Source organism: Hyla sarda, chromosome 3 (assembly GCF_029499605.1).
Source record: "Hyla sarda isolate aHylSar1 chromosome 3, aHylSar1.hap1, whole genome shotgun sequence".
In the NCBI taxonomy this organism is placed as follows: domain Eukaryota; kingdom Metazoa; phylum Chordata; class Amphibia; order Anura; family Hylidae; genus Hyla; species Hyla sarda.
This window is the reverse complement of record NC_079191.1, coordinates 9171469-9184700: the sequence shown is the minus strand read 5'-3', so window position 1 is coordinate 9184700 and position 13232 is coordinate 9171469. Positions and strand designations below refer to the sequence as shown.

At 46.5% G+C, this 13232-nt stretch overlaps 2 protein-coding genes across 3 annotated transcripts in view; both read right to left on the bottom strand.

Moving 5' to 3' along the window:
- The window catches only part of LOC130361131 (amine sulfotransferase-like), a 67058-nt gene extending 64862 nt beyond the window's left edge, over positions 1–2196 (bottom strand). The window contains exon 1 of the mRNA XM_056563743.1: positions 1996–2196. The gene's annotated coding sequence lies outside the window, so the exon portion shown is untranslated. The remainder of the gene's footprint in view (positions 1–1995) is intronic.
- Positions 2197–2200: 4 nt separating this feature from the next.
- The window catches only part of LOC130361132 (amine sulfotransferase-like), a 74195-nt gene continuing 63163 nt past the window's right edge, over positions 2201–13232 (bottom strand). For both annotated transcript variants that reach the window (XM_056563744.1, XM_056563745.1), the window contains 3 exons: positions 10663–10757; positions 7061–7241; positions 2201–3207 (listed from right to left, as the gene is read on the bottom strand). In XM_056563744.1, coding sequence (XP_056419719.1) covers positions 3077–3207; positions 7061–7241; positions 10663–10757 — 407 coding nt within the window. In that variant the 3' untranslated portion in view covers positions 2201–3076. The remainder of the gene's footprint in view (positions 3208–7060; positions 7242–10662; positions 10758–13232) is intronic.

The following is a 13232-nucleotide window of genomic DNA, read 5'->3' as shown; positions in this document are numbered from 1 at the left end:
AAGCCTGTGCTAGCATTTCTCCTGCGGTGTATATAGTAGTATATAACAGTGTATATGGATACTGGAAGCCTGCGCTAGCATTTCTCCTGCGGTGTTGCTATCAGTGTGTGAACAGTGGGAGAAGAGGGTTGCATTGACAATCCAACACAATGGGCAGCACATTGAACACATTTTATAAGTGGTCAGAAACTTGTAAATAACTCATGAAAGAATAAAGTTACAATAAAACCAAGCACATCGTTGTTTTTCTTGTGAAATTACCAATAAATTTGATATGTCACATGACCCTCTTTCTATTGAAAAAACAAAAGTTGAATTAAAAATGGCCAACTTCAAAATGGCCATCGTCCTATCCCGATGTCCTATCCAGACCTCCTATCCCGTCCTCCTATCCCGTCCTCCTATCCCGTCCTCCTATCCCGTCCTCCTATCCCGACCTCCTATCCCGACCTCCTATCCCGACCTCCTATCTCGACCTCCTATCTCGACCTATCCTGACCTCCTATCCCGACCTCATATCCCGACCCGTAATATGTGTACCAGGTATTGAAATATCTCCAACCGTACTGAAGTTATGCGGGAACATACATTTCCGATTGATTTGCATGGGACTTTAAACAAAAACCCCGACCCTCACAATTGGGGGTAGTAAAGGGTTAAATTAACTATCCTATATTTTAAGTGGACATATACGTAACATGTGACCAAGAATTATCGAAATATCTCAAGTCGTTTGGAAGTTATGCAGTAACATATATTTCCCATAGACTTGTATGGGACTTTAAACCCCCGACCCTGGCAAATTGGGGTGGGTAAGGGTTAAATCACATATCCTATGTTTGTTGTTGACATATAAGTAACATGTGACCAAGTTTCATATTAATATCTTTAGCCGTTTGGACGTTTTTGTGGAATATATACACACACACATTGGCCCTCATTTACTAAGAGTGTTGTGTAGGTTTCTTTGTGGATTTTAATTCCCTACAGTTTATTTTCCACGATATTTACTAAGGTTTCCCTACATTTTCCACTTTTCCTAAATTTAGCTTTGTTTTTACACCTGCTCTGATCTGTCAGGTTTTCCTCAGCTCAAATCCACCACATTTTCTGTGGAAACCTTAGTAAATATGTTGGGTTTTTGTGAAAATGTCAGGAACATGCCCCTTTTTGGAGACCATGCCCCCTTTTCCAGCAACCACACCCCTTTTTCCACTTTTTTTTCTTTAGCCAAATGGAGAGTTAGTCAGGGTTTTTTCAATTCTGGCGCAAATTCTGGCGCAAAGTGTGGCGCAGACAGAATTTCTGGCACAATGCAACAGAATCTGGCGCACAACCCGACAAAACATGTTGGGTTTGCAATAGTAAATGAGGGCCATTGAGTTTTATATATAGATAGATAGATAGATAGATACAACCAAAGGATAAATTGGCCAGCACCAATAAATGAAGATATGAGACTATGAAAATATGAGGTACTTAGCTTGCAAATTTGGTGCCAAATAGCGTGGACCGTCCCACCACGGTAAGGTGACCTCATTCTGGGACGGTCCACGCTATTTGGCGCCAAATTTGCAAGCTAAGTACCTCATATTTTCATAGTCTCATATCTTCATTTATTGCATTACAGCTGTATAGCTTTTTCTTTTCTATCTATATACTCATGTTTTATCTATATACTCATGTTTCATCTATATCTTTGTGCTAGCAGTGTGCTGCTGTATTCTCCTGTTGCTGTATATTTAGCCCCAGCAGCCTGCACCTGCAAGCCAGGTTTTCACAATAGTTTGGATCAATAGTGCTGGCCAATTTATCCTTTGGTTGTATTACACATACGGGGGAGTGGCTACCTCCATGTTGGCTCCTGCACCCCACCCACCTCTATTAGTTGTATATAAGGTGCCTTGGATGTTTCAGACCTTGCATGCCTGCTGTGCTGTTCACACAGAGGCATATACACAGTGTAGGGTCCGTCCCAGAATGAGGTCACCTTACCGTGGTGGGACGGTCCACGCTATTTGGCGCCAAATTTGCAAGCTAAGTACCTCATATTTTCATATCTTCATTTATTGCATTACAGCTGTATAGCTTTTCATGTTCTATCTATATACTCATGTTTTATCTATATACTCATGTATCATCTATATCTTTGTGCTAGCAGTGTGCTGCTGTATTCTTCTGTTGATAGATAGATAGATAGATAGATAGATAGATAGAATAGCCTAGCAGTGACCACTCTCTCCTTTGCACTGTTCTGCTGGTGATCGTCTCCTCGGCTCCCAGGCTGCACTGATAACTCATGGCGTCAGTTGTAACCTGGGTGACGGATGACACGATCATGTGATTAGGTCACGTGGTTTAGATCACGTGACAGCGCCCGATAGTAGGATCTGCACAGGTGCTACAGACGCTATTGAGATTGTGCAGAGTCAGTAGTAAGCGCCTCCATTTTTGATAATAAAAATAATTAATATGGACCAGTATTATTCTAGCATTTTAAAACTTTTAATACACTTGTAACAATACAATAGCAACATATTTATTATAAACAGTATGGGGGACATTTATCAAAGCATTTAGTAGTTTTTTGTTTGTTTTTTGATTAAAATTGTAGCAAATGAGTCACCTGTGCGACTACTCTATTTTTTGTGCAACTTTTTGATTGTGCAGTGCCCTAAGCAAAAAAACACACAAAAAAAAAAACCTTAATTACCAAAGCAAAAAGTGATTTTTGACTTGCAGTGGTCAGAGATTTATCAAGTGTGAAAGACGCAAAAAAAGTCGCATCACATGAAAAAAAAAAAAACTACTAAATAAACTCCAGCTCAGACATGGAGCAGAAAAAGACACTACAAAACCTGACTCTGGCAGGGAATTAAAAACTGTCCACTACTGGGATGTGTCCCCTATTGGGAGGTCTCCGCTAAGGGAGATTTAAAAAAAAAAAAAAAGAGATTTTTTTTTTTTTTTTTAGCTGTGTTGCCATTAGAGGAATGGGGCTTAGACACAGGTCCAGCACAGGGGTCTTTCCTATCAGAGTCCACCCACCCATGGTTGTTATGAAGATAACAGAACTCTAGGAGGCAGTTTCTTCATTGAGATCCCACAAGAAGTTGATTGGCAGATCTCCCATCTTCTCCTTGTAAATTTCATCAATCTTCTCACTTTGCGCCACCGTCATTATATTTTTCCAGTCGCCAACCGTTCCTGGTAAAGAATATATACAATGGCAGAGCTAGTGAGTCTATGTTCAGTGTATCACCCCCTTTTCCTATTTTTTAACTAAAATTAAACAAATATATTATAGTTTTTTTTTACTGCCATATGCTAAATAGTTTGACCTAGTAAAATATAACAATATTGATCCCATATGGGGAACAGCATTAAAGAGCGAATTGAGAAAAAAGAATTGCTGATTCTTGGTCGTCAGAATCAGGTCATCAAAACTAAAATGGCAAAAAAAAAAAATTGTAAATGTTATATTGGTCTGAATAGGGTGATGTTCAACTAAACATTTAATAAAAAAATAAAACATGTTAAGAAAAATTTTTGGGCCTTAAGCACGAGGCCAATTTTCTTTTTTGCACTTTCGTTTTTACCTCCTCCCCTTCAAAAAATCATAATGCTTTCAAGTTTGCCCCTACAGACCCATATAAGGGCTTGTTTTTTGCATCACCAAATGTACTTTGTAATGACATCACTTATTTTAGCAGCCTGAGAGTAATGTGATCAGGAGATGTACCAGAAGTCCCATAGACTTGCATGGGACTTTCAGTACATCTCTTGACCGTGTTTCTCTAGGGCTGCGGAGATTATTTGGGAATTTTGACCATCCCGCTGCCATATCAAAGTCATGGCAAAGTATAATTTAACAGTCCGGGCTCCACTGTTTTACTCCAGGACTGCAAAGATTGTCAGAAGTTATGCTGGAGCATACATACACACATACATAAAGTTGTGTGTGTGTGTGTGTATATATATATATATATATATATATATATATATATATATATATATATATATATATATATACATATATATATATATATACACACGAGTATAAGCCGAGACCCCTAATTTCAACCCAAAATCCCAGGAAAAGTTATTGACTCGAGTATAAGCCCAGGGTGGGAAATACATCATCCCCCCCTGTCATCATCCAGACCCGTCATTAACATCCTTATCATCATCCCCTTTTCATCATCCCACACATCCCCCCTTCATCATCCCCTTATCATCCCACACATCCCCCTTCATCATCCCCTTGTCATCATCCCACCCATCCCCCCTTCATCATCCCCTTGTCATCATCCCACACATCCCCCCTTCATCATCCCACCCCCCCCTTCATCATCCTCTTGTCATCATCCCCCCCCCTTCATCATCCTCTTCTCATCATTCGCCCTCAGTGGTCTTCAACCTGCGGACCTCCAGAGGTTTCAAAACTACAACTCCCAGCAAGCTGGGAGTTGTAGTTTTGAAACCTCCGGAGGTCCGAAGGTTGAAAACCACTGCGGCCTTCGACATCATCCAGCCCCCTCTCACCCCCTTTAGTTCTGAGTACTCACCTCCGCTCGGCGCTGGTCCGGTCCTGCAGGGCTGTCCGGAGAGGAGGTGGTCCGGTGGAATAGTGGTTCCGGGCTGCTATCTTCACCGGGGGCGCCTCTTCTCCGCACTTCCGGCCCGGAATAGAGGCGTTGCCTTGACAATGACGCAGAAGTACGTTGGCAATGAACGCACCTCTGCGTCGTTGTCAAGGCAACGTGACTATTCTGAGGCTGGGCCGGAAGCGCTTAGAAGAGGCCTCCCCGGTGAAGATAGCAGCCCGGAACCACTATCCCACCGGACCACCTCCTCTCCGGACAGCCCTGCAGGACCGGACCAGCGCCGAGCGGAGGTGAGTACTGTACAGAACTAAAGGGGGTGAGAGGGGGCTGGATGATGTCGAAGGCCGCAGTGGTCTTCAACCTGCGGACCTCCGGAGGTTTCAAAACTACAACTCCCAGCAAGCCCGGACAGCCGATGGCTGCATGGGCTTGCTGGGAGTTGTAGTTTTGAAACCTCTGGAGGTCCGCAGGTTGAAGACCACTGCGGATGGGGGAGTTCCCTCGAGTATAAGCCGAGGGGGGTGTTTTCAGCACGAAAAATCGTGCTGAAAAACTCGGCTTATACTAGAGTATATATATATATATATATATATATATATATATATATATATATATATATGTATATATATATATAATATATTTACAGTACAGACCAAAAGTTTGGACACCTTCTTATTCAGAGTTTTCTTTATTTTCATGACTATGAAAATTGTACATTCACACTGAAAACTATGAATTATCACATGTGGAATTATATACATAACAATAAGTGTGAGAATCTGTCATATTCTCGGTTCTAGCTCCTTTTGCTTTGATTCCTGCTTCGCACTCTTGGATTCTCTGGATGAGCTGTAGTCACCTGAGATGGTCTCCAACAGTCTTGAAGGAGTTCCCATGATGCTTAGCACCTGTTGGCCCTTTTTGCCTCCACTCTGCGGTCCAGCTCACCCCAAACCATCTGGATTGGGTTCAGGTCCGGTGACTGTGGAGGCCAGGTCATCTGGGGCCGCACCCATCACTCTCCTTCTTGGTCACATAGCCCTTACACAGCCTGGAGGGGTTTGGGGTCATTGTCCTGTTGGTCCAACTAAACGCAAACTGGATGGAATAGCAGCCGCTGCCAGATGCTGTGGTAGCCATACTGGGTCAGTATGCCTTCAGAATAAATCCCCAACAGTGTCACCAGCAAAGCGCCCCCCCCCCCCACATCATCACACCTCCTCCTCCACACCATCACACCTCCTCCTCCACACCATCACACCTCCTCCTCCACACCATCACACCTCCTCCTCCACACCATCACACCTCCTCCACACCATCACACCTCCTCCTCCACATCATCACACCTCCTCCTCCACACTATCACACCTCCTCCTCCACACATCACACCTCCTCCTCCACACATCACACCTCCTCCTCCACACCATCACACCTCCTCCTCCACACATCACACCTCCTCCTCCACATCAGCACACCTCCTCCCCCACACATCACACCTCCTCCCCCACACATCATACCTCCTCCTCCACACCATCACACCTCCTCCTCCTCCACACCAGCACACCTCCTCCTCCACACCATCACACCTCCTCCTCCTCCACACCATCACACCTCCTCCTCCTCCACACCATCACACCTCCTCCTCCTCCACACCATCACACCTCCTCCTCCTCCACACCAGCACACCTCCTCCTCCTCCACACCAGCACACCTCCTCCTCCACACCATCACACCTCCTCCTCCACACCAGCACACCTGTGAAGTGAAAACCATTTCAGGTGACTACCTCTTGAAGCTCAACAAGAGAATGCTATGAGTGTGCAAAGCTGTAATTAAAGCAAAAGGTGGCTAGAACCTAGAATATGACATATTTTCACACTTTTTTGTTATGTATATAATTCCACATGTGTTAATTCATGTGTTAACGAGGGGCAGAGCACGTCATGATGCTCCGCCCCTGTGTTTGCTGCGAGTTTGCTCTGTGCATTAATGACAGCAGGGTGCTCCAGCCAAGATCCCGGGGGTCCGTCAGTGAGCTAAACGCTGCAGATCCCAGAAGGGGCAGAGTTGTGATGTCACGATACTCCGGCCTCGTGGTCGTCACACGGCACACTGCAGAGCGTGCAGCTCCCCGAGGTGGGTGCTGAATGTAAGATTGTGGGGGTCTTCAGAGGCAGGACCCCTGCGGTCAGACAACTATCCCCTATCCTTTGGATAGGGGATAAGATGTATTAGGGACAGAGTACCCCTTTAAAGGGGAAAAAAGGTTTTCTTTCTTATTTTATAAACTAGGTTATCCCTTTAAAGGAGATCTCTGGCGAAAATTTATTTATAACTTTTCCACAGGATAGGGGGATAAATAGCTGATTGCGGGGGGTCCTACCCCTAAATCCTAATTTGTGGATAGGGGATAAATACATTTTCGCCAGGGTACTCCTTTACATGTACTTTACCTTTACGTAGAAAATTTCCTTTAGTTTTGTCTAAAATCTCATTGGGCATAAATTCATAATTAGCGAGAGGATCGCGTTTCATGTTCTTGAAAGTTGCTCTTTCCACCACGGTGTCGATGGCTTTCTCTTCGAGGTTCACGCCCATAAATTTGCATATTTTTTTCACTGCAGATCGAAGGTCCTAAAAATTGGAACAAAACAATAATTACAATAAAAATGTAATTATCTAAACTTTCGTTGTGCACTAGAGCAGTGTCTCCCAACCAGGGTTCCTCCAGCTGGTTTAAAACTACAACTCCCAACATGCCCGGACAGCCAAAGGATGTCCGGGCATGCTGGGAGTTGTAGCTTTATACCAGCTGGAGGCACCCTGGTTGGGAAACACTGCTCTAGAGACATGTCAAAAGTTTTGATCAGTTGGGATCTGAGCACTATCCAAAAACATTTTTTTTTAAATTTAAGGGAATCTGCATAGTCTGACTGTACAAGACGATGGCCGATAGTACTGATCGGTCCTATGTTATACCAGGATGCCAACTACTACTATACAATGCACGTCTGTTACGCCTAGCGCTCCGGGTCCCCGCTCCTCCCCGGAGCGCTCACGGCGTCTTTCTCCCTGCAGCGCCCCGGTCAGTCCCGCTGACCGGGAGCGCTGCACTGTCTTGGCCGTTGGGGATGCGATTCGCACAGCGGGACGCGCCCGCTCGCGAATCGCATCCCAGGTCACTTACCCGTCCCGGTCCCCTGCTGTCATGTGCTGGCGCGCGCGGCTCCGCTCTCTAGGGCGCGCGCGCGCCAGCTCTCTGAGACTTAAAGGGCCAGTGCACCAATGATTGGTGCCTGGCCCAATTAGCTTAATTGGCTTCCACCTGCTCCCTGGCTATATCTGGTCTCCTCCCTTGCACTCCCTTGCCGGATCTTGTTGCCTTGTGCCAGTGAAAGCGTTTAGTGTGTCCAAAGCCTGTGTTCCTGAACTTCTGCTACCCATCCTGACTACGAACCTTGCCGCCTGCCCCCGACCTTCTGCTACGTCTGACCTTGCCTCTGCCTAGTCCTTCTGTCCCACGCCTTCTCAGCAGTCAGCGAGGTAGAGCCGTTGCTAGTGGATACGACCTGGTTGCTACTGCCGCAGCAAGACCATCCCGCTTTGCGGCGGGCTCTGGTGAAAACCAGTAGCCTCTTAGAACCGGTCCACTAGCACGGTCCACGCCAATCCCTCGCTGACACAGAGGATCCACTACCTGGAAGCCGAATCGTGACAGTAGATCCGGCCATGGATCCCGCTGAGGTGCCGCTGCCAAGTCTCGCTGATCTTCCCACGGTGGTCGCTCAGCAATCGCAGCAGATTGCCCAACAAGGACAGCAGCTGTCGCAGTTGACCGCCATGTTACAGCAACTTCTGCCTCTGCTACAGCAGCAACCATCTCCTCCGCCAGCTCCTGCACCTCCTCCGCAGCGAGTGGCCGCTCCTAACCTCCGCTTGTCCCTGCCGGACAAATTTGATGGGGACTCTAAACTCTGCCGTGGATTTTTGTCTCAGTGTTCCCTGCATATGGAGATGTTGTCGGACTTGTTTCCTTCAGAACGGTCTAAGGTGGCGTTCGTAGTAAGCCTTCTTTCAGGAAAGGCATTGTCTTGGGCCACACCGCTCTGGGACCGCAATGATCCTGCCACAGCCACAGTCCAGGCCTTCTTCACTGAACTCCGGAGTGTCTTCGAGGAGCCAGCCCGAGCTTCTTCTGCCGAGACTGCCCTGTTGAACCTGGTCCAGGGTAATTCTTCAGTGGGCGAGTACGCCATCCAATTTCGTACTCTTGCTTCCGAGTTATCATGGAATAACGAGGCTCTCTGCGCGACCTTTAAAAAAGGCCTATCCAGTCGCATCAAGGATGTGCTGGCCGCACGAGAGATTCCTGCCAATCTGCAAGAACTCATCCATCTAGCTACCCGCATTGACATGCGTTTTTCTGAGCGACACCAAGAGCTCCGCCAGGAAAAAGACTTAGATCTCTGGGCACCTCTCCCACAGTATCCGTTGCAATCTACGCCTGGGCCTCCTGCCGAGGAGGCCATGCAAGTGGATAAGTCTCGCCTGACCCAGGAAGAGAGGAATCGCCGTAGGGAAGAAAATCTCTGTCTTTACTGTGCCAGTACCGAGCATTTCTTGGTGGATTGCCCTATCCGTCCTCCACGCCTGGGAAACGCACGCACCCAGCTCACGTGGGTGTGGCGTCTCTTGGTTCCAAGTCTGCTCCTCCACGTCTCACGGTACCCGTGCGGATTTCTTCTTCAGCCAACTCCTCCCTTTCAGCCGTGGCCTGCTTGGACTCCGGTGCCTCTGGAAATTTTATTTTGGAGTCGTTTGTTAATAAATTCAGCATCCCGGTGACCCGTCTCGTCAAGCCGCTCTACATTTCCGCGGTCAACGGAGCCAGATTGGACTGCACCGTGCGTTACCGCACAGAGCCCCTCCTCATGTCTATTGGACCCCACCTTGAGAGGATTGAGTTCTTCATTCTCCCCAACTGTACCTCTGAGGTCCTCCTCGGTCTGCCTTGGCTCCGGCTTCATTCCCCCACCATTGATTGGACCACCGGGGAGATCAGGAACTGGGACTCTGCCTGCCACAGGAAGTGCCTCTCCCCCCCTCCCAGTCCCGTCAGGCAAGCCTCTGTGCCTCCCCATGGCCCCCGTCCTGGTGTCACACGGCCCCGTGCCAGGCCTCGCCCTCTGCCCTCCCTCCCCATTCCCACTCCTGCTGTACTGCCTGCCGTTGAGGAAACCCTCCATTCTTTCCCGGTGTCCTCATCCCAGGGGAGGCAGTTACCGGACAAAGAGAAGGGGAGACCTAAGGGGGGGGGTACTGTTACGCCTAGCGCTCCGGGTCCCCGCTCCTCCCCGGAGCGCTCACGGCGTCTTTCTCCCTGCAGCGCCCCGGTCAGTCCCGCTGACCGGGAGCGCTGCACTGTCTTGGCTGTTGGGGATGCGATTCGCACAGCGGGACGCGCCCGCTCGCGAATCGCATCCCAGGTCACTTACCCGTCCCGGTCCCCTGCTGTCATGTGCTGGCGCGCGCGGCTCCGCTCTCTAGGGCGCGCGCGCGCCAGCTCTCTGAGACTTAAAGGGCCAGTGCACCAATGATTGGTGCCTGGCCCAATTAGCTTAATTGGCTTCCACCTGCTCCCTGGCTATATCTGGTCTCCTCCCTTGCACTCCCTTGCCGGATCTTGTTGCCTTGTGCCAGTGAAAGCGTTTAGTGTGTCCAAAGCCTGTGTTCCTGAACTTCTGCTACCCATCCTGACTACGAACCTTGCCGCCTGCCCCCGACCTTCTGCTACGTCTGACCTTGCCTCTGCCTAGTCCTTCTGTCCCACGCCTTCTCAGCAGTCAGCGAGGTAGAGCCGTTGCTAGTGGATACGACCTGGTTGCTACTGCCGCAGCAAGACCATCCCGCTTTGCGGCGGGCTCTGGTGAAAACCAGTAGCCTCTTAGAACCGGTCCACTAGCACGGTCCACGCCAATCCCTCGCTGACACAGAGGATCCACTACCTGGAAGCCGAATCGTGACAACGTCTGATCAGCCGATAAACCACAATTACCTTCTTCATCTCCTCATAGGTCACAATCAGTATGTTGAAATCTTCTTTGTGCGTGTACCAGCCCCTGACATGGTCGAACCACGAGCCACCTGTGACTGTAGAATAGGAAAGGAGTTATCTTTAGGCAATGTTTAAATGTAGAACAAGTTCAAAATATTGGGAGGCATATTCAAAATATTTCCATGCCATAATTTTGGCGCAAAACTGGAAAAATTTGCCACAAAAAGTTTCCAATAAACATCAAAGGGTTTTACATGAGAATGATCCGAAGCTTCTTTTTTTTTTTTTTTTTTTTTTTATGCGAGCCCTTTGCTAGTGAGAAAATAAAAAAAGCATTATTAAGTCAAATGTTTAATCGTAAATATAAATTTTTGGCACAAAAAAAAAATGAAAAAAACTTTTTTTTTAAAGTGTTATTTACTTAATTATTGAAAAATGCATATAATTTGTTGGCAAACGATAATAAAAAATAAATTAATTAATTAAAGTTCCGATTCACAGATTATGCCACTAACGGTAGACATCAGTGATCATGCTTGTATCTGGTATTAACCCTTTAGACACTGTTATCAATAATGATATCTATATCTATCTATATCTATTTTCCTCTTGTCCCCCATTGTAAATTTGGCGCAAAAAGTTTTACATGAGAATGATCCAAAGCTGTGTTTTTTTTTTTTTTTTGCCAGCTCTTTGCTAGTGAGAATAAAAAAAAAAGTGTTATTAAGTAAAATATTTAATCATAAATATACATTTTTGGCACATGATAAAAAGAAAAAAGAAAAAAAAACATTTTATTTTTATTTTTTTAAAGTGTTATTTACTAAATTATTGAAAAATACTTATATTTTTTGGCAAATGATAATAAAAAAAAAATAAAGTTCCGATTCACAGACTATGCGACTAATGGTAGACATCAGCGATCATGCTTGTATTTGCCATTAACCCTTTAGACACTGTTATCAATACTAATATCTATATCTATCTATATCTATTTTCCTCTTGTCTCCATTGTAAATTGCTTGAAAAGCACTGCCTAATAGATGGTACCCGGTGTTAACTAGTAGATCAAATAAAAATCTACTGCACTAACAAATTTGTATGCTTTTTAAAATTAAAGGGGTACTTTTTTTTTTTTTTTAAATCAACTGATGCCAGAAAGTTAAACAGATTTGTAAATTACTTCTATTAAAAAATCTTAATCCGTCCAGTACAAATATAATAAATGTGCCTCACAAAAATACCTACAAAAACCCTAAAACAAATCCTACACTAAAACTGTGCCCTTTCCCACACCACCCCTCCTGTACATGGGTCAGTCTATAACCGTTCGTACAGTACTTAAGTCCAGTTCTTAAGTCCAGTCCTTAACTGACCCATGTCAAATCCCCTAAAAAAAAAAAAAAAAAACACCACCCACAAATACCCCCTCCCCACCTAGCACTCCAACCAACCAACTAAATACAACCTTATATACAAGACCACAACCCAATTTAGGCCCAAGTTCAGTGCATGTAAGCCCTTCATACCATATCAGCTGAAAACAAAACAAAAAGCTATGGTGCACATGCAACAGCCCACCACCAGGGAGAAGGATGGCAGATCTGATACACTGAAGAAATTTAAACTCTTTCCCTAACTCCCACTACTATTCTCCCTAATTCTATCCCTTCATTAAAACTGACCCTACTATCACCCTATCCCTGTATGCCTGTCCCTAACCAAAATAAAGGTACTCTACCCAAAAAGGTCTAGTACCTAGGGCACATGAAAAGAAAACCCTCTCCATAGGAGAGAAGCCCTACTGGTACCAAGACTGCCATACTCCAAAGACCTGATCTTTCCGAGGTCACCGGTGATGTTCCTACACTGGGTGGACACTAAACACAGTGCATTCCACGTGTGATACTTAACCACTAAGCTGACTAGAAATAAAGTGCCCCGATCTCGGCCCCCGAGGGTCCTGAATGCCCCATAAGCCCACTCCGGATAGGTAAGGCCGGCAAGTTGACTCCAGCCGATGGTAGCGCCCACCCGGTTGTAGACCCCTACGTTAAAGGGACAATGAAGCAGGAAGATGTCCATGCTTTCCAGCGTGTCCACACACTATTCTCGGGGACACCCCCGGTGATGAGAGTTCCTGTACTTCAGGTTGTCCCTTACACCTAGCTTCCCCTGAAAGCAGCGTCAGGCCAAGTCCCAAAACTTCTGGGGGATCCTTTTCAAGTTTAAAAGATACAACCCCACCCTCTGATCCCGACCTGGGCAGTCCCTGAGCGCCAGAGGCTTCTGGAAGTGGGTCAACAGAACCCGTTTGTCAAGGAACTGCCTTGACTGGGTCCTGATCTCCCACACTCCCAGACCCCACCGACGTATCGCCTTCAGAGTCGGGGTAGCGTAAGCCGGATGATATCCATGGGGCTTACTGAGGTCCTTCACTTGCCCTCCTCTCTCCCATTCCTGGAAGAAAGGCCAAAACCATTCCCTGCTGGAGAGTACCCACGGAGAAGCCCTCTCTTTCAAGAGGTTCGAGATGTTAGCTTTCAAGAAGGTGTTGGTTAAGAACACCA